This window comes from Triticum aestivum, chromosome 3B, assembly GCF_018294505.1.
Source record: "Triticum aestivum cultivar Chinese Spring chromosome 3B, IWGSC CS RefSeq v2.1, whole genome shotgun sequence".
Classification (NCBI taxonomy): domain Eukaryota; kingdom Viridiplantae; phylum Streptophyta; class Magnoliopsida; order Poales; family Poaceae; genus Triticum; species Triticum aestivum.
Genome location: NC_057801.1, coordinates 252811765 through 252831020, shown reverse-complemented (window position 1 = coordinate 252831020; position 19256 = coordinate 252811765). Strand labels below are relative to the sequence as shown.

The following is a 19256-nucleotide window of genomic DNA, read 5'->3' as shown; positions in this document are numbered from 1 at the left end:
TCAGATTTGGGTTCGCTTCTCAGGGGCGCCATCTGCTCCCCTGGATAGTTTTTTGGTTACCTGGAGCCTGGGTTCTCTGATTGTAAGACTGAGCGGGTGGATATGCAGTTCACACGTGCTCCTTTTGTGGGGTGGCGCGTTTGCTTGTCAGTGTTGCTAACATTGAGTTCTTGCCGGATGTGGTGCCTTGGACGCATGAAGGCGTTCTGTATCAGTTGGATGTCGAGTATGAGGATCCCAATCTTTTCCGGGAATTTGAGGATGATAATCCTATGGACACTTTCGAGGGAGGAGGTGCTTCGGGGAACCAGGATGATAGTGCTAAGAGTAATGATGATAAGGCCAAGGGGCCTTCGGGTCCGTCTGACTCTGGTGAGACTGCTACTAAAAGGTCAACAGGTACTGTTCTGATGAGTACGTTGCAGCTTGGTTCCTTGGGGGCTTTCTCGGCGCCTCCTAAGCTTTGGAGTGATCGAGTTGATCTGGTGGACCCGGTGGTGCGTCCGTTTTTGCCCGAGCTTGTTGGGCTAGGAGGAGACGAGGGGAAGGAGGCCCCTAACACTCCCTCTTCTCCTTCTCCCCCTCCTGTTTTGGAGGTGGAGGCTGCGGCGGATGACTTGGCTGGAGGTGGCGGGCAGGTGGCCTGGCGCTCCGCGTCACCATCTTCGTCGACGCCGAGGGCGAGCTCGGTAGCTTTGCTCTCTCCTATGAGGCCGGCCGTCTTCGGACGGGTGTGCAGTCAGGAGGCAACCGCACCCCTTCCCACCAGGCCGCTACCTGTCGTGGTGGGTGGGTCGGGTGGAGTGGCCAACCAGGCGCCCCGCTCCCCGGATCACCCACCTAGGCTGGTTTCGCCCGTCGGCCGCACCTGTTCTCGGCGGGACTCCCGTGGAGATGCCGCGGGAGGTGTCGTTGTCTATTGGTGTGGCCCCGGATGTCCCAGGCCGGGTTACCGCTGTTGGGGGTTGGGCAGGAGGCCCTTCCCCAAGCATAGTTTCGTGCGAGGAGGTCATCGCCTTTGGAGGGATCCCGGATCCTGTCTCTAAGGGGAGGCAGATCAGCAGTCGGCTGCAGGAGCAGCCGGACGTTGATGACATGCAGCAGAGGTGCGCTATGAGGGCAGCCAAGCTACGTGACGTTGAGATCTCTACGGGTATGTCTGTTAATAAATCAAATTCAATTTTGCATTTTACCAATGATGAGATTGTTCATAATGCAAATCAACTAGGGGTTTCACTTGGTAGTAATGATAGTGAGATCACTAAATCAGTTAATGACATTCTTGATTTAGAAGCGGAGAGGGCATTGGAAATGATTCGTAACATAGCTGTCGTTAAACCCATAAATGAGTCGGATATTGATGCACTAGGGGTCAGGGTTCTTGATGGTTTGTGTGCGGATCTTGACCCTTCATTTCCTGAGTCTGAGGAGGAGGAGGGATTCGGTTCACCTGAGGCCTCTAACCATGTCGATGGTTCGTTGGTTATCTCTGCTGAGCCCGGTTGTGGTGACCGGCCCGAGGATCACGTTAAGCCTAAGCGGACATGGAAACGGAAGGTTTACCCAGTGTCGGTTGTGCGTAGAAGTGCTAGGATCCGTACCTCTAAAAAAATTCATGATGAAATATGAGAGGCATTTTCTGGAATAGCAGAGGTCTTAAAGACTTGGCTAAAAGAAGGTTTCCATCAGATGCTTCTCTTGAGCATCAATTGGATTTTATTACTCTGCCAGAGACTGGAAGGGACAACTTCACCCCCCCAATTTCTTAGCACTTTATCGGGGGGTTGACTTCAACTGGCATTGCCTCCCTCCGCGAGGAAGATCCGGTGGGGTTTTACTTGGGGTTAAGTGTGACTCTTTGGAAGTTCAGAGTGTAGTTATGGGAGATTTTGCGGTAAAGTTTTGGGTCAAAACTAAGGCAGATGGGTTTGATTGGGCTCTGGTGGCGGTTTGCGGCGTCGCGCAACCAGAACTCAAACCAGACTTTTTGGCCGATCTTGTCCATATTTGTGGTAACGAGCAGCTCCCTATTTTAGTGGGGGTGATTTCAACATTATTCGAAGACGGGAGGAAAAGAATACTGAGAATTTTGACGGCAGATGGTCGTTTATGTTCAATACCATCATTGAGAGCTTGGATCTTAGAGAGATAGAGCTGTCGGGTAGGAAATTCACTTGTGCTAACTCGTTACCAATCCCGACTTTTGAGAAGCTAGATCGTGTCTTCGCTAGCGTCGAATGGGAACAAAAGTTTCCCCTAGTAACAGTAAGGCGCTGACACGAGATATCTCGGATCACACGCCGTTACTAGTTGACTCGGGGGCTCAAACCCATGTGGGTAACAAGAATACTTTCTCGTTTGAACTTGCATGGTTTGAAAGAGAAGGGTTCCTTGATCTGTTAGCTAGAGAATGGGCTAAAGACTCAGGAGGAAGGTCACCTATTGAAAGATGGCAATGTAAGATTCGTCATCTACGAAGGTTCCTTCGTGGATGGGCTAAGCATACGTATGGGATATATAAGGCTGAAAAGGAACGACTCCTTTTACTAATTCAAGCCCTAGAAGTAAAAGCTGAAACTTCTATTTTAGATACCAGCGAGCTGGAAACTAAGATGGAGGCTGAGTTGAGGCTGAAAGAACTCCTCTGAGAGGAGGAATTGAAGTGGGCACTGCGAGCTAAGGTTCGCAAAATCGTCCAAGGGGATGCTAACACTCAATTCTTTCACATGATTGCTAATGGCAAGCATCGTAAGAAGAGGATTTTTCCAACTAGAATAGGACGAAGGGATGATTGTGGGTCAAGAAAATCTGAAAGTTTACATTACCAACTATTATAAGCAGTTGTTTGGACCTCCAGACGAGAATTTTGTGTCCTTAGATGAGTCCAGGGTTGAGGATGTTCCTCAACTCGCGACTGGCGAGAATGAGATTTTGACTGCTCCTTTTATATAGAAAGAGGTGTTTGAGGCCATCGCACAAATGAAAAATAATAAGGCTCCGGGACCGTATGGGTTTCCGGCGGAGTTTTATAAAAAATGTTGGCACTTTATTAAGGGAGACTTGCTTCCGATGTTCCATGAGCTTTTCTCTGGACAGCTTCAATTGTTTCAGCTGAGTTTTGGAGCGATAACTTTACTTCCTAAGAAGACAGAGGCCGTTCGCATTGAGCACTTCAGACCTATTTGTCTTCTTAATGTTAGTTTCAAAATTTTCACCAAGGTTGGGACGAATAGGCTTACGCAAATTGCGCATTCTATGGTGCAACCGTCCCAAACTGCTTTTATGCCAGATAGAAATATCCTTGAAGGGGTTGTCGTCTTGCATGAAACGCTCCATGAGATTCACTCAAAAAACTCGATGGCGTTGTTTTCAAAGTGGATTTTGAAAAGGCTTATGATAAAGTCAAATGGCCCTTTCTTCAACAGGCTTTGCGTATGAAAGGTTTTGATCAGACCTGGAGAAACCAGGTAGAATCCTTTACGCAAAAAGGGAGTGTTGGGATTAAAGTGAATGATGACATAGGTCACTACTTCCAGACACACAAAGGGTTAAGGCAAGGGGATCCCATGTCACCGATCCTATTCAACATAGTGGTAGACATGTTGACCATTTTAATAGGACAGGCTAAGGATGCGGGGCAGGTAGGTGGCCTTGTTCCGCACTTAGTTGATGGAGGTGTCTCCATCCTTCAGTATGCTGATGATACTATCATCTTCATGGAGCACGACTTGGCGAAAGTGCGAAACATGAAGCTCGTGTTATGCTTATTTGAACAATTGATCAGGTTAAAAATTAACTTCCACAAGAGCGAATTGTTCTGTTTCGGAAGAGCTAATGATGACCAAGAGGCATATAAACAATTGTTCGGATGTGAATTGGGAACTTTACCGTTCACATATTTAGGTATACCCATTCATCATCGTAAGCTGACCAACAGAGAATGGAAGTGCATTGAGAATCGTTTTGAGAAGAAACTGAGCTGTTGGAAAGGTAAGCTCATGTCATACGGAGGGTGATTAATTTTGATTAATTCGGTCCTCACAAGTATGCCTATGTTTCTTCTATCCTTTTCGAGGTCCCGGTGGGAGTCAGGAAGAGGCTAGATTTCTATCTATCACGATTCTTTTGGCAGAGTGATGAGCTTAAGCGAAAATATAGGCTTGCTAAATGGGATATCATCTGTAGGACGAAGGACCAAGGGGGTCTAGGTATTGAAAATCTGGAAGTCAAGAACAGATGTCTCCTTAGCAAGTGGTTGTTTAAGCTTTCTTCCGAGACGGAGGCCACTTGGGCTCAGATCTTGCGAAATAAGTATCTTCACTCTAAAACTTTGTCCCCAGGTGACAGTGAGGCCAACTGACTCACCATTTTGGAAAGGCTTGATGAGAGTTAAATCACTCTTTTTCAATAGGACAAGGTTCTTAGTCGGAAATGGAGCTACTACGAGGTTCTGGGAGGATACGTGGCTTGGGTAGACTCCCCTTGCACTTCAATATCCTTCTTTGTATAACATTGCTCAACATAAAGATGCTTACCTTGCAACAGTTCTACAATCCACTCCACTCAATATTCATTTTCGGAGGACGCTAGTGGGAAATCGTTGGGAGGCCTGGCTCCATCTTGTGAGAAGATTGATGGATGTCCAGTTGTCTCAGCAGCCAGATCAGCTGTGTTGGAAACTCACCAAGAACGGAGTTTTCTCGGTCAAATCCATGTATCTGGATGTTATTAACTGTAGCGTGATTCCTTCCTTGAAGCATGTTTGGAAAGTTAAGGTCCCTTTGAGAATTAAAGTGTTTATGTGGTTTGTGCATAAACAAATTATTTTGACTAAGGATAATCTGGCAAAACGTAACTGGGTGGGTTCTGCAAGATGTAGTTTTTGCGACCATAACGAATCTATCAAACACCTCTTTCTTGATTGTCCGCTGGCCAAGATTTTGTGGCGATTGGTTCATATTGCTTTTAATATTAATCCGCCCAGTTCTATCAACACGTTATTTAGGACGTGGCTCGATGGGATAGCTTCAGATACAGCGAGGCACATTCGTGTAGGCGTTTGTGCTTTATTATGCGCAGTCTGGAACTGCAGAAATGATTTGGTTTTTAACATAACAACAAACATTCACTTTTTGCAGGTTATCTTCAGGGCCACTGCGTTGATCCGTATGTGGTCGCTACTCACTCCGACGGAGGCCAGGTAGCGTTTGGTTACTGCGTCTACCCGATGGGAGATGGTAGCACGGGATATTTTTAACCGGTTTGGATGGCGGTCATGTAATAGGATAGGCATATAGTGCTCCTATATTTTTTTGCCAGTCGGTTGTGGCTTGGCCTTTTTTTGTTTCGCTCTTGTGAGCATTTGTTTACTTCCTTCTGCGAGACTTGGAGATTGTTGCTGGATCTTTTTTTATTAATAATATTGGCCGTATGCATCAGAATGATGCAGAGGCTGGAGTAAACCCCCTTTTCGAAAAAAACCTTCAGAAAAACAAGTCGTTGCTCCAGTAATTCGGTTGATGAGGCCACATAAAACGCCCAAGGAAACTATAGGGCTACAGAAGCGCTCACTGTTGTGAGAAGCCCATGAATCAGATCTCCGGCCACATAATCACCAGTATGATCTCAAAATCCACTGTGTGGCCTAAATGATTTGCTGGCGAGTTGCTACCATAAATGAACGCCAGCAGGCCCAGCTCAACCACATCGATTATTTCACTATTTCTGTCCTCTCATGTTGTCTGTTTGGTGCATAGCTCACTGATACCACCACCGTATTAACACAAGCAATGTGTCATCTAAAGAAAAAGAAGAAAAAACATAAGCATCCGTAGAGGATGTTAAGACGCTTCCATCAGCTCTGGTGCACAGTCCAGTTCACTGGTTTCTGGGTAATCATCTCATAACCGAATTGCTTTCTTCAATGACGGACAACCTAGCAAGACAAGACAGCCATCATGTGCTCAATTTGCAGGTGCCACACAAGTCCTTTGCTGTGACCACTCAAACATGTTGCCAGTTGGCGCTCCATGTACATGTAATAAGTGCACCATCTAGGTTCGCTCTGAGCTCTTGCATTCAGACGTACATTTTCTTAGTTTATCCTAGTAGTTATCTGAAAGACCACAAAAGGAAGATACTGGTATCATTCTATCATCAATGTGTTTTACTTGACACTAAACTTGTTAATCATATGATCAGACAGATTTCACATAGTATAAAACAGCTGCAATGTGATTAATTTTGTCTCATATTCTCTGTTTTGAGTTTTTGACTTAACACTTGAGATCAGCAAGCAAGAAACAATTCTACTGTTAAAATAAAACACTTCAGAACCTCCGTCATGCAGTCATGGTATGCTGCCCCAGAGGCCCGCACCATGTGGCCTTCTCCCTTCTCATTTAAGGATTTGCGTTGCAATACCGCTGGTCTTCTATGTGCGCGCTGGAGGCAAGTTGATGGACCATTACACTACGAACAGAATGATCATCATTGGTAAGTACGTAGTTCATGATAGTTTCCTGGCAGGACTGATTTTCGATCTTACCGAGCAGATCTCATTGGCTCTCAGGAGGTCCCTGTCCAACAATAGAAGCCTTAAAAGGAGGCGACGCCATTCTTGGTGTGCAGACAGTTTTTTAAGAATTACACATGGATCATCATTTTCTCGAAGCATGTGCTCTTACCCCACTTTATAGATAAAGCACAAATCAAAATACACGGCCGAACGATATAAGGTGAGGAAGCCCTTTGCAAAGCAGATTCCAGGATAGCCGGACAACATAAACGCACACGCCTACGTTTCTAAGAAAAGAACACATAGGTAGGCCTAAAAACACCACCACGACACGCCGTAGGACACCTAAGCTCCATGACAACGCCCTCGGGAGGTAAACGGCACTAAGCGTCGCCGCTGCCAAGTCCGAGGCGGAGAAGGGTCTTCACCCAGGACCCTGGCACATCATCATGGCTGAAAAGGGTGAAATGAAAACAACACGAACAAGTGTTTACACATGAGGTAGATTAGATGTAATGCTTGGGATTATTCCTAACGTTTCAGTTGTCAACTTGTTGCAGCGTATCCATTATACCATTTTGGTAGCTGATGTGATGGGCATAAATGCTGTACCTTCATTGCTCAACATTGTTTCAAAGATGATTTGGACGTCCAATTACAGTTCTTTCTTTTAGTACATTGTACTGTCAAGTTGACATCAAGAATTTTGACCAGTACTAGACGTCCATGCCTTTTTTTCTTTGGACAAAATGCAGAGCCTTGCGTCTTGAAGCATTGATAGAAAGAAGAGTTTGTACAAACTCAAAGATGAAAGACACCCAGAATCACAATAGGATGCCACTAATAGGCACCGTCTCAACTGGTAGCGACCCCAGCCCTCCCACCCGCCATTGCCCCTAGCCTAACTTCGACTGGATATTGTCAAGGAGGTTGGCTAAAGTGAGTCGGGCGTTGTCGAAATGCCTATGTAAATGACATGTCCATACACTACTGGAAAATCCCTCTGTGTCGAGTGCTTACCGTTTCGCCGAGTTCCCCAACACGGGCTCTTGGTAATGACTATGTAAGCTGAGTACAGATCTCGGTAACAGTTCGAACTCGGCAAAGACTTGCCGTTGACGAGAGCCGGACAATAAGGACTTGGCAAGCAAAATAAACTTGGCTTATATATGACCTATGTCAAGTTGTGCTGGATTGAAGGCACCCAGCAAATCTGGCGCCACGTGGTGATCGCGGTAGCTGGCATCTGCTCCGTCACAGTGAACCGCTTTTGCTGAGCGCCTGTAAAATGGGACTCGGCATAATCTCCGTCAGACATTTACAGTTTTTCTTAAATCACCACGTAGACAGCTTTCCGAGTCCTTGACAAAAGAACTCGAGAAAGCCCTGACCCTTCGTCTCCCGCGTGTTATAAAGTACTCCCTCCGTTCCAAAATAGATGACTCAACTTTGTACTAAAATTAGTATAAAGTTGAGTCATCTATTTTGGAACGGAGGGAGTACAAACTAGTGTGAGGCAGGCTCGGCTGTGACCTAGCTATAGCCGCCGCCACCTCGTCCTCCCCACCGCTGCCACCTCGGCCCGGCTGTCTGCCAATGCCGGCTGCCCCGCTCCTCTCCAACGGCGAACTCCGGTGCCCTGGATGGCCTCCTCCACCAACGGCCGGCAACAACCAGCTGCCATTTTGTTCACCATTTTTTTTTCTGTTTTTTCTTTAGGTAGTAAATATTTATTGGTTAATTGTGAAGTAATTAAATTGTTATAGTTAGTAGTTGGTATATACTTACCGACTGGATAGTACTAGACATCCATACGTATCACTGACAGTTCTGTGTAATCTAGAGTACCATCCATACCTATCACTGACAATTCCTATGTAATCTAGAGTACGATGATGCTAACCTCAAACTTGCTAACCAACTGAGCAAGACCATTCAATGACAGACACATTGGTGTTACAAAACCATTTTCTGAACGAATGGCAATAGAGTATCATGTATCTTGTCAATATCAGGCCAGATAGTGGTTTGTCATCTTAAACAGCGTCTTTTCTACACCCTCCTCAGCCCTTCTCTTTCTTGAAAGCAACACCTCTGGGCAGACGGGAGTACAGAATAGAATTAAGAAATATAGTCTTCTTACCCTCAAAGAAACAAGAAAGAAATCTAGTCTTCTTGGAACAGGATTCGACTGAAGGGGGCTGGTTTATTAAGAATAAAGTCTAGGTGAACGAGGACTCTTAACTGTATCAGAAATTGTCTACAATGTTCAGTTTTATTCAAAATGGTCAATGGCCTACTCAGACTATAAAGATACACATAATCGAAATAGGCTTTCGCCCCGCTTTATAGATAAAGCAACCTATCTGTGTATTTAAATTGAGTAAATTTCACAAATTGCATGTCTTCTAATTGAAAGGGGTGCCCCGGTCTGTTTGTCGAAAAAATAATGTGAAGACCTATCCCAGAAGTACGGATTTGAGGATCAATCTCACAAAACTACAGACTTAGGGAGCACGTATATCACAGAAATTTTCCTAAAGAAGTCTCTCACAGAACTACAGTACATTTTAAGAAACAAAGTAACCTAATTAGTATTAAATATATCACGAAACTATCTATTTAAGAATCAATTTCACAAAACTATAAGAACCAAAGTGTATCCCAAAACTACAGATGCGATAATATGTTGCTTAAACTTAGTCAGATGTGATAGTTTGTACATTAAACTTGTAATTTTGTGAACTTTACTCATTTAAATTAGGAAAAAAGTATGCTCCCTCGCTAATCTGTACTGTACTACTAAATAATAAAAATGTTGTATTTTCTGGTACATCATTATGGATTGGACTAGTCTTTCTCATAGCTATTCTGAATTCTCTCATTTCTTAAATTAAATTTGGTTAATATTTATTAACCCCGTATAAAAGAAATAATTAAGGCCATTTCTTCTAAAAAATTAGAATAGTGAGACGTATTAAAACGCAATTTGCGTTCCGAACCCTTCACTTCTCTTCCCAGCCAAGCCAGGTTCTTGATTTCTCGATTTTTGTAGAAGTTTTAATTAGACTGCTAACATCGCAGTGCTGGCGTGTAAAATTGATGTTCGTTGATGTCACGAGTTGTACCTGTTAGCACAAAATCATCTGCGATAGGGCCAAGGGGGTTAGGTGAACTTTTTCAAGAGATCAAAGTTGAAAACAACCAACCAGTTTCAGAGTTAAAGGTTGAAAAATGAACTTCTACAATAGCTCAGGTTTGAAAAGTGGACATTCTTCAAAATCTGCCTATAGTCACCGAAAATGAAATAAAAACGTCACTGAGTTTGAAAGAAGTGAGGGAGATATGCATGTAAATCAGGGCGGTGGGTAAAATATTCACAGCAGTTTCGTTGTGGTTGGTTGGCTGATGAGGAAGTCCATAAATCTGACTTGTAGTACTACTGGACAGTGCTGCACTGCATTGAATGTCAATTAATGGTGTGGGTGAGCGCCCTTGAATGAATGTACACAATAGCTCTCTCAATTCCACGGTGCTGCTACTGTCTACATAAACGAGTGAAATGCATTGGGCAAGGTTGCGAGGTGGAGAAACCAGAGAGCACCAGACAGAAGGCAAGTACGCAGAGTCAGAGGTGAAAAAGAAAGGGCGAAAGAGAACAAAACAAGGGGAGCTCTTTGGTTTCAATGGGTTTGATCAGCGGAAGGGTGTTCTTCAAGATCTTGGCGTTCCTCTGCTTCATCAGATTATCTCAAGGTACATTCCATCTGCTTGAGCTTATCTATGCTTCTGAAAACTGCACGGTGAGTCGTCTCCCATAGAAAAAAGCTCAATGGTTCAGAGTTGGAGTTTGATCCATCGATGTTTGCTTTCTTTGTTTCTGCCGATCAGCTTGTTATACCCACCATGGCTATTATCCAGAGATTTTGAACTGGCTTAGGAACATGGGTCTTTATTTAGATATTTTAGCTACATTTGTTGTCATCTATTTCTAATTATCCTTCATTATGATTTTGATATTGTTTACTTAGTCCTAAAGTGGCACTCTGTCGTTGTAAGAATGCTTGGCATGTAATACATAAGAAAGTGTCATTTCCAAGTAAAAGGATGGAAAAACAAGGTGTGGAATCTGGAAAAGATGTACCTTCTTTTCGCAACCTGTAGAACTATTTATAACCAGAAGAAACCTGATGAAAAAGAGGAAGAGTTTAGCATAACCAGGTTGAGACATCCTCATAGATATCAAGATAGAAGAAGAAAACTGACTGAAATAGTATTAACCTGAAACCAAGCAGCTCCAGGCAATAATATCAAACACTTAAACTTGCAGGAAGAAACCATTCCGCCACACCAGATCTCCCTCCCCTCCGGAAGGCAAGCAGTTTCTCCAAAATCCAGCATGAAGCATATGACTACATCATTGTCGGCGGGGGCACGGCCGGATGCCCATTGGCAGCAACGCTGTCGAAAAAGTACAAGGTGCTGTTGCTTGAGAGAGGTGGATCTCCATATGGCAACCGCAACATCTCATACCTTGAGAACTTCCACATTTGCTTGACCGATGAATCGAAGAATTCCCCATCTCAGGGATTCATCTCCACTGATGGTGTCATCAATTCCCGAGCAAAGGTTCTAGGTGGTGGAACATGTATAAATGCCGGCTTCTACAGCCGAGCCAACCGAAGGTACGCAATGTGTCATGTTTTCAGCTATCTAACCTAACTTAAGATCCATTTACTGTGCAAATAAACTTAAGCGGAAGTTAAAATAAGTAGTTATTTCATAACCTGAATAGGAAACATCGATATCAAAAGATGGGACTAATCCTGTTTGATCTTACTATCACAAGAAGAATTAAGTGGTTCAGCATGGTTGATCAGATATACCAGGATATTTCACAGCTATTCAATCTGAAGCCCCACTGTAGGTGTGTTAGTATGTCACATTCACAAAGCAGTGTTCATATCTTCTGTCTTAAGCAAAGATTAGACCAGTCTCAACACTAAAGAGTCAACAAAATGGCTGATGGGAGAAGCCAACGATCTTAGAGGTAGCCATAAAAGTTAGTGATACAAAACCTTTTCAGCCCCATAACTGTACCTGGTCTTGAAATACCTTACGCTTTAACTGGAGATTTGTCACATGTTTTTTCACATGGATTTTTTATAGCTTCTAGTTGAATATCATAGTGGTAGAATTGATTTTGCAGTTGCAGGACATATATCAGACGCATTAATGGTTCCTCAACAACATTATAGCTAGCAGAGGAGTAATTAGATTTGGAGGAAAGCCAGTAAGGCTATCTGACTTTCTTATTGGAGTTTATATAGCTGCACACCAATGCATACTATGGAGTGGTGAAGGACTGAAAATGAGCATCGAAGAAAAATTGCAAAAGATCACTAATACATTTTTGTTTGATTTGGTAACACAGAATGATGAATAACCAAATAGCCAAATTCGACTAAGGTTTGCCGTAAGTCCTGAAAGGCTTAGAATGTCATGGCAGAATTCATTAACCATTGCAGTATCTGAGTTTTTTGAAACATCTGCAGTGTCAAACTAGAAAAATATATGCCAGTTATTACAGCAACCTTAAGAATATAAGAAGAAAATTGCTCGCATAAGCATACGGCCAGCTATAACTATAAGATAGCATAAAATCTGGTTTCAACAAGACGAGCAACTGTGCCTATTGGACCGAACCTATCATGTCAAACATTAGTATTAGTGAGGCCTTATAAGTTTGTAACCAATTATCATGCGCTTGTCCATGCAGATTTGTGAAGGATGCAGGATGGGATGAAGAGTTGGTGAATCAGTCCTACCCCTGGGTCGAAGAGAGGATTGTTTATTGGCCAAAGATTGCACCTTGGCAAGCTGCCCTTCGTGATGGGCTGCTTGAAGCAGGGGTATCGCCTTACAATGGATATACCTATGACCATCTCTTTGGAACCAAAGTTGGGGGAACCATCTTTGATGAGGCAGGGTACCGGCACACTGCTGCTGACCTCCTAGCTGCTGCAAATCCTGACAACCTCAGAGTGCTGCTTCATGCTAGTGTGAACAAAGTAATTTTCAAAACGAGACATGGTAAGCGGTAATAATCCAAGTAGTAGCTCTTATAATCACAAAAAAGTTCCATTGTAGAAAAGAACAAAGCACCCAGTGAGAAATCTGGTAGCTGGAGATCTCAGAAATTTCAGGAAATTGTTTCACAAAATTTAGGACAAATTTAACTTATTTGTAGAAAAAGGAAACTGAACAGAAAATGGTGTTTTGAGGATTCAAACCCACGAGTCCACGGCGTCCACTTATAAAGCATGATGAGCATATGCGCCTTTAATATGATGACTGTTTTTGTCAATAATTTTGCTTATGGCTGAATGTAGTTGGTTTTGGTCAATAATTTTGCACCGGACATACAATTTCCTCCATAATCTGTATCCACTTCCACAGAGTGAATTGCAAAAGACATCGACATTGAAGGCTAGGGTTGCAGGAACCACAGTTCTACAGTTTTGTGCCCAAAACCACTAATTCCAAGGCTAATTTTTTGCAAAAAACACTAGTTGTCGGTTTTGACCCATTTGATGACAATTATGACAAGTGGAACCCGCAAAAGCTGATGTGGCATAACGGTTCTGCACAAACGGCATTAGACAGGTTTATCGACATTTACATAGACACCCTTGGGGCAAAAATAAAAACGCAATCGGGTCCTGCCAAATCAAAAACTGCAGCAGGACACGGCGTTCATGGGTTCTCGCGCCGGCGAGGTACGGACACCAGAGCGTCGCCCGGAGGGGGAAGAGGGCCGCGTCTGTCCTTCGGTCGGCGGTGCCGCGTCCGCATCGGGCGGCGGTGGGACGGCCACGAATGGAGGAGGTGGCGTCTGGGTTGAGGATCAAGCAGGCGGCTGCACTGCTAGCTTGCTGGGTGGCTGGGGTCCTCGCCGTAGGCAAGGGTTGGGGCGGCGTCGCCGGTCGACTGGAGCAGAGGGGTTGGGATCGCCGGCGACAAGGGCGGCTGCGAAGCTCGGCCGGGCTATTGGTCGGAGCCTTGGCTGTGGAGGCGCGAGGGAAAGATGGGGAGGGGCGCGAGGGAGGTAGAGCAGGGGGAGGGGCGGGGACGGGAGCGAGCAACAGAGGCGGTGCCGGCCGCCGAGCATCAACGACGACGAGTAGCAGCGGCGCCAGAGTGAGCAGCAGAAGTGGCGCAGGCGACCAGGCGCGAGCGAGCAGCGGCGCGGGCGCGAGAGAGCAGCAGCGGTGGCGCAGGCGGGAGAGAGCAGTGGCGGCGGCACCGGAGTGAGCAGCAGACGCGCCGGCCGCGCATGAGCGAGCAGCGGCGCCGGTGTCCAGGCGGCCAGGCACGAGCGAGCAGCGCTGGAACCTTATCCTCTACTTTTTTTATAATGAATAAATGACCTTATCCTCATATGCCCTTTTGCAATGTAGTCCCTTATATTCTGTCTAATTGCAATCCGTTATGTCGCGCCACATCACCCTTTTCGGCGGGACCCATCAGTCATAATCGTGATTAAAACGAGTGAATCAGGTGACTACTGTTTTTTGCAAAAAATTAGACTCGGAATTAGTGATTTTGGCACAAAACTGTAGAACTGTGGTTCCTGCAACCCTAGTCTTCAATGTCGATGTTTTTTGCAATTCACTCACTTCCACAAGAAGGAAGCTAGGAAAACACATACTTCAAACAAAAACAGTAGGTACTTGCTGCACAATCATTTTGTTATAGTAACCTCATCTCTTGCACAGGACATCAGAAACAGAGTGCTATTGGGGTTCAATTCAAGGATGAGAATGGTGGGCAGCATCAAGCCTTTCTTAGCCAAAAGAGAGGCAGTGAGATTATTGTCTCTGCCGGCGCAATTGGAAGCCCCCAGCTGTTGTTGATCAGCGGCATTGGACCAAGGAGTGAACTTAAGAAGCATAACATTTCTATAGTTCTTCACAACGAACACGTGGGTAAAGGGATGTCAGACAACCCATTGAGCTCCGTATTTATACCCACCAAGGATCCCCCAAAGCAGTCTCTTATTGAGACTGTTGGAATAACTGATGATGGTGTGTTTATCGAAGCCAGCAGCGGTTTCGGCCAGACAGGGGACAGCATTCACTGCCACCATGGAATCATGTCTGCTGAGGTTTGTCATCAATCATGATTGTTACCTGAAATAAAATTCAAGGACTTAATTACAGTTTACAAGTATCATGGTGCATTTCAGTTCATGAAAGTATGATGGTAGTGCATTTCAGTTTACAAAAGTATCATGGTGCATCACAAAAGCTTTTGCGCAAAACAATGCATCTTGCACGAGCAATCTAAAAAAATATGCACCCTAAAATGGGCTCTTTGGAGCCAACTTCCCAAGCTTTATCTGTTAAGCTTTAGTTTGCAGGTACCCAAGATAAGCATATAGACAAATCAGAAATATATACTAACATGTAGGTAAGAATCAAATTATGCAGCTGCTACACTCATTCGCAACTACCTACATTCCTATTCGTATCACATGATAAAAATTACTGAATTCCTTATCATCAATGTTATAAACTAGAGTTATCTTTCAAAGTTATTGTTGAAAGTTCAATTGTACAATCAGAGTGAAGTGTCTCAGAAAAACTTAAGCATATGTCCACTTCCCTTTTTAGAACCATGACAGTTTTCATGCTTATGACATTTTGGCATTCTAATGCAGATTGGGCAGTTGTCGACAATTCCTCCAAAGGAAAGAAGTTTAGAAGCAGTCCATAAGTATGTACGTAACAAAAAGAGCCTGCCCAAAGAAGTATTCCATGGAGGGTTCATTCTTTCGAAGATTGATGGCCCACTGTCTACTGGCAATCTAGTTCTTGTGGACACTGATCCCAACAGCAATCCTATCGTCACCTTCAACTACTTCAAACATCCACAGGATCTGAGACGATGTGTTTACGGGATCAAGACCATAGAGAAAATAATTAGTACAAACACTTTCTCTAATTTCACTCCCAAAGAAGGTGGATATTCAATGGAAAAACTGCTCAACATGAGTGTAGCAGCTAACATAAACCTGATACCGAAGCATACAAATGACAGCACATCCTTGGAGCAGTTTTGCAGGGATACAGTGGTCACCATCTGGCATTACCATGGTGGATGCCATGTAGGCAAGGTGGTTGACCAGCAGTACAAAGTGATTGGGACCTCAGGCCTCCGGGTGATTGACGGATCAACCCTATCCAGGTCGCCAGGAACAAACCCACAAGCCACAGTCATGATGATGGGCAGGTACAACACAGAAATATGATATAGTTTGCATTTTGGTAAATTCATTTCAACTCCAGGGTTTGATCTTTCTTTCCCGCGTTTGACATGCAGATACATGGGAGTGAAGATCTTAAGGGAAAGGTTAGGACGAGCGGCTGGAGTATAATAGATACTTGGACATTATTATCTTGTTCACCATGTAAGAATGTGACTTAGGAGAAAAGTAAATAGTAATTTTTGAAGAGATTCATCAACAACCATCAAAGAAAGAAGCGTCAGTTGTATCATCTGTATTCTTACCATTCATGTGGAAATATATGTATATGGCCTACCAAAATATTATGTTACTTTTACATTTCCACCCTTTTTGCCCCAAAGGATCTTCTGAAATAAAGCATTCATATGATAGTTCCATACACTCTGGACAAGACAAAGTCTAAGAATCAAATGTGCAGACAGTGGCATGCTATTGAGAATTACAGAAAATGATTACAACGTAGCGGCAAGTACGCAGGGGGATAGCCCTGGATTTTGATTGTCCAATTATTAATAATTCATATCAACTAGTCAAGTACTACAAGAACGTATCATATCAGTTGAGAGAACGGAAGCGTGTATATTTGTCGTTAGAAATAAAAAGGAAGTGTGTACCTCATCAGCGTGATGAAGCTTGGCGCCACGAAATCGACGAACGCACTGCGGTTCCAGAGCAAATCTATGACAGGAAGGAGACGCTAAAGGCAGCAAACAAGGTTCGGCACCACAGCCTATGGCGCAGGCCACAGGTTCCTATTTTTATTGGCACATTGCTCCACCGAAGCCACGCTGCAGTGGCGGAGCTACAGACGGAATTTTGTTGATCAATTGACGAGGCGTGATTAGAGCATTACCACGAACACCTGGGGCGCATCGGAAGTTGGTCAGCCAGAGTTGGCTGTAGTACACAGCCATGGGGGGTCGAGGTCGCCAGATTGACGCGTCTTGACGGAGGGATGAGCGATGCCAAGAGGACGCGCCATGGCTGCTCCCTCTCCATTCTCCCTACCGCATGATGTTCTTCATCCAATGGCCGCATCAATTTCCACGCCCAAGTCCCCCTTTCCCGCAAGAAAAACCCACACCGCTCCCGTATTTCCAGCTCTACCCCGTAATACTTGGACAACTGAAATGAATCGTCGGGAGCTCCTCCGTGTTGCCGTGCTTGCCCAGTTGGCCAGGTGACTTGTCTCCCGCTCGTCAAACCACCTCCTCGCACACCGAACGAACATGCAATTACCAAAAACTTCAGAATCTTCAGAAATTTAGGGGTTCAGTTCAGCAATGTACTCTGCACTTCACATACAGTCTGAACAGAAACGGCGGCGACGCCTCGGGGAGGTCGACGCCGATGTAGAGCAGCAACGCGAGTGAGATCTGCAGCAGCGCTGGAACCAAGTTCTTCCGGCGCCTGTCCGCTCGCGCGCGAGGGCACCGGTGAGGCTGCTGGTCGCTGCCTCTGGCAGCGTCGTCTCAGCGGAGGCATCTAGCGGCAGGAGAGGGCCGTCGTCTGGACGTGGGCGGCGCAACCACGGTGGTGCGATGGGGCAGAGGAAAGAAGATGCCAAACTCCCGCTTGCCACGCTCCTCCTTCACGCCGACCTCCTGCTCGAAGCGGCGGCCGCGGTTGTCCTAGAGGTGTACCTGCATTCCATTTCCACCTAGTCAGGCCCGGCGAGCAATTTTGGGGCCAAAATCACTGTTTCCACCTTTCTTAGTAACTTTAGTAAAAAAAACTCTTTCAGATTTTGTACTGTAGCACCATCCAAATAACGTCAAGGCTTTCAAAATCACTGTTTCGATCTTTCTTACTAACTTTAGTAAAAAAAAACTCTTTCAAACTTTGTAGCATGATCCGAACCTCTGGTAACACAAAGACTTCTAGCGTTTCTTTCTCACACATAATTTTGGCCCAATTTTAACGTGAAGATTTTGGCCCAATTTTGGGCTTAGTTGAGTTGCATTGAAATTTAGCCTTCACAAACCTCAAACACCTCCCAGCCAGACTTCATTGAAATTTGACGCTTATAGCGCTATTTGCAGTCTGTGTAGGCGCTAATCTTTCATTAGGATGTCGATGGTAATGGACCGACCAATCCATGAGCAGTTGCTGTTTGGTTTTCGCGTGTTTTATCGGTGCCTTTTCTCGAGCTTCTAGAAGCTTTCGATCGGAAAAATTTCTTTCCTTTTTCCTTTTTTTCTGTTTAGTTTTTCTTTTTTCTCGTGATTTTTTCCAAATGTGTGAACTTTTCATAAAATTGTGAACTTTTTTGAATTTGTGAGCTTTTCAAATATAAAAACTTTTTTCATGTTTTCTAAAGTTGCTTTCACATTTTATGAACTTTTTTATTTTTGTTTATTATTTTTATTTTTTTAGTTCTTGTTTTCTTTAAATCAACGATCATCCGATCAATGGTCAACCGGTTTAACCTAGCTTCATGGGTCGACCAACAATTCACGCGCGTGAGACCCAGTTGGGGAATGGTCAAATCGGCAGGAATAGGAGCTCTCACGTGAGGAACAATCGGATCGGTAATTAACACTCAGCCAGCCCCATCTTGTCTCGTGCGGGCAAGGGGAACGTGAAGGAAATATGCCCTAGAGGCAATAATAAAGTTATTATTTATTTTTCTTATATCATGATAAATGTTTATTATTCATGCTAGAATTGTATTAACCGGAAACATAATACATGTGTGAATACATAGACAAACATAGTGTCACTAGTATGTCTCTACTTGACTAGCTCGTTGATCAAAGATGGTTGTGTTTCCTAACCATAGACATGAGTTTTCATTTGATTAACGGGATCACATCATTGGAAGAATGATGTGATTCACATGACTCATTCCGTTAGCTTAGCACTTGATCGTTTAGTATGTTGCTATTGCTTTCTTCATGACTTATATATGTTCCTATAACTATGAGATTATGCAACTCCCGTTTACCGGAGGAACACTTTGTGTGCTACCAAACTTCACAACGTAACTGGGTGATTATAAAGGAGCTCTACAGGTGTCTCCGAAGGTACATGTTGAGTTGGCGTATTTCGAGATTAGGATTTGTCACTCCGGTTGTCGGAGAGGTATCTCTGGGCCCTCTCGGTAATGCACATCACTACAAGCCTTGCAAGCAATGTAGCTAATGGGTTAGTTACGGGATGATGCATTACGTAACGAGTAAAGAGACTTGCCGGTAACGAGATTGAACTATGTATTGAGATACTGACGATCGAATCTCGGGCAAGTAACATATCGATGACAAAGGGAACAACGTATGTTGTTATGCGGTTTAACCGATAAAGATCTTCGTAGAATATGTAGGAGCCAATATGAGCATCCAGGTTTCGCTATTGGTTATTGACCGGAGACGTGTCTCGGTCATGTCTACATAGTTCTCGAACCCGTAGGGTCCGCACGCTTAAAGTTAG

General features: G+C 44.4%; 1 protein-coding gene and 2 long non-coding RNA genes across 3 annotated transcripts; 1 reads left to right on the top strand and 2 right to left on the bottom strand.

The window, feature by feature from the left end:
* Positions 1 to 5695: 5695 nt before the first annotated feature.
* On the bottom strand, positions 5696 to 7933 carry LOC123069581 (uncharacterized). Its single transcript, XR_006432650.1, has 3 exons — positions 6548 to 7933; positions 6337 to 6471; positions 5696 to 6115 (listed from the first exon to the last, which is right to left on the bottom strand). It is a non-coding gene; the product is annotated as an uncharacterized lncRNA (long non-coding RNA).
* A 2113-nt stretch (positions 7934 to 10046) lies between these two features.
* On the top strand, positions 10047 to 16137 carry LOC123069580 (protein HOTHEAD). The gene is made up of 6 exons (XM_044492462.1): positions 10047 to 10273; positions 10848 to 11202; positions 12297 to 12610; positions 14296 to 14684; positions 15240 to 15811; positions 15902 to 16137. The coding sequence occupies exons 1-6, from the start codon at positions 10204 to 10206 to the stop codon at positions 15954 to 15956; spliced, it is 1755 nt and encodes a 584-aa protein (XP_044348397.1). The 5' UTR covers positions 10047 to 10203; the 3' UTR covers positions 15957 to 16137.
* Positions 14121 to 17453, bottom strand: LOC123069582 (uncharacterized). The gene is made up of 2 exons (XR_006432651.1): positions 16442 to 17453; positions 14121 to 14709 (listed from the first exon to the last, which is right to left on the bottom strand). It is a non-coding gene; the product is annotated as an uncharacterized lncRNA (long non-coding RNA).
* Between the last annotated feature and the right edge of the window lie 1803 nt (positions 17454 to 19256).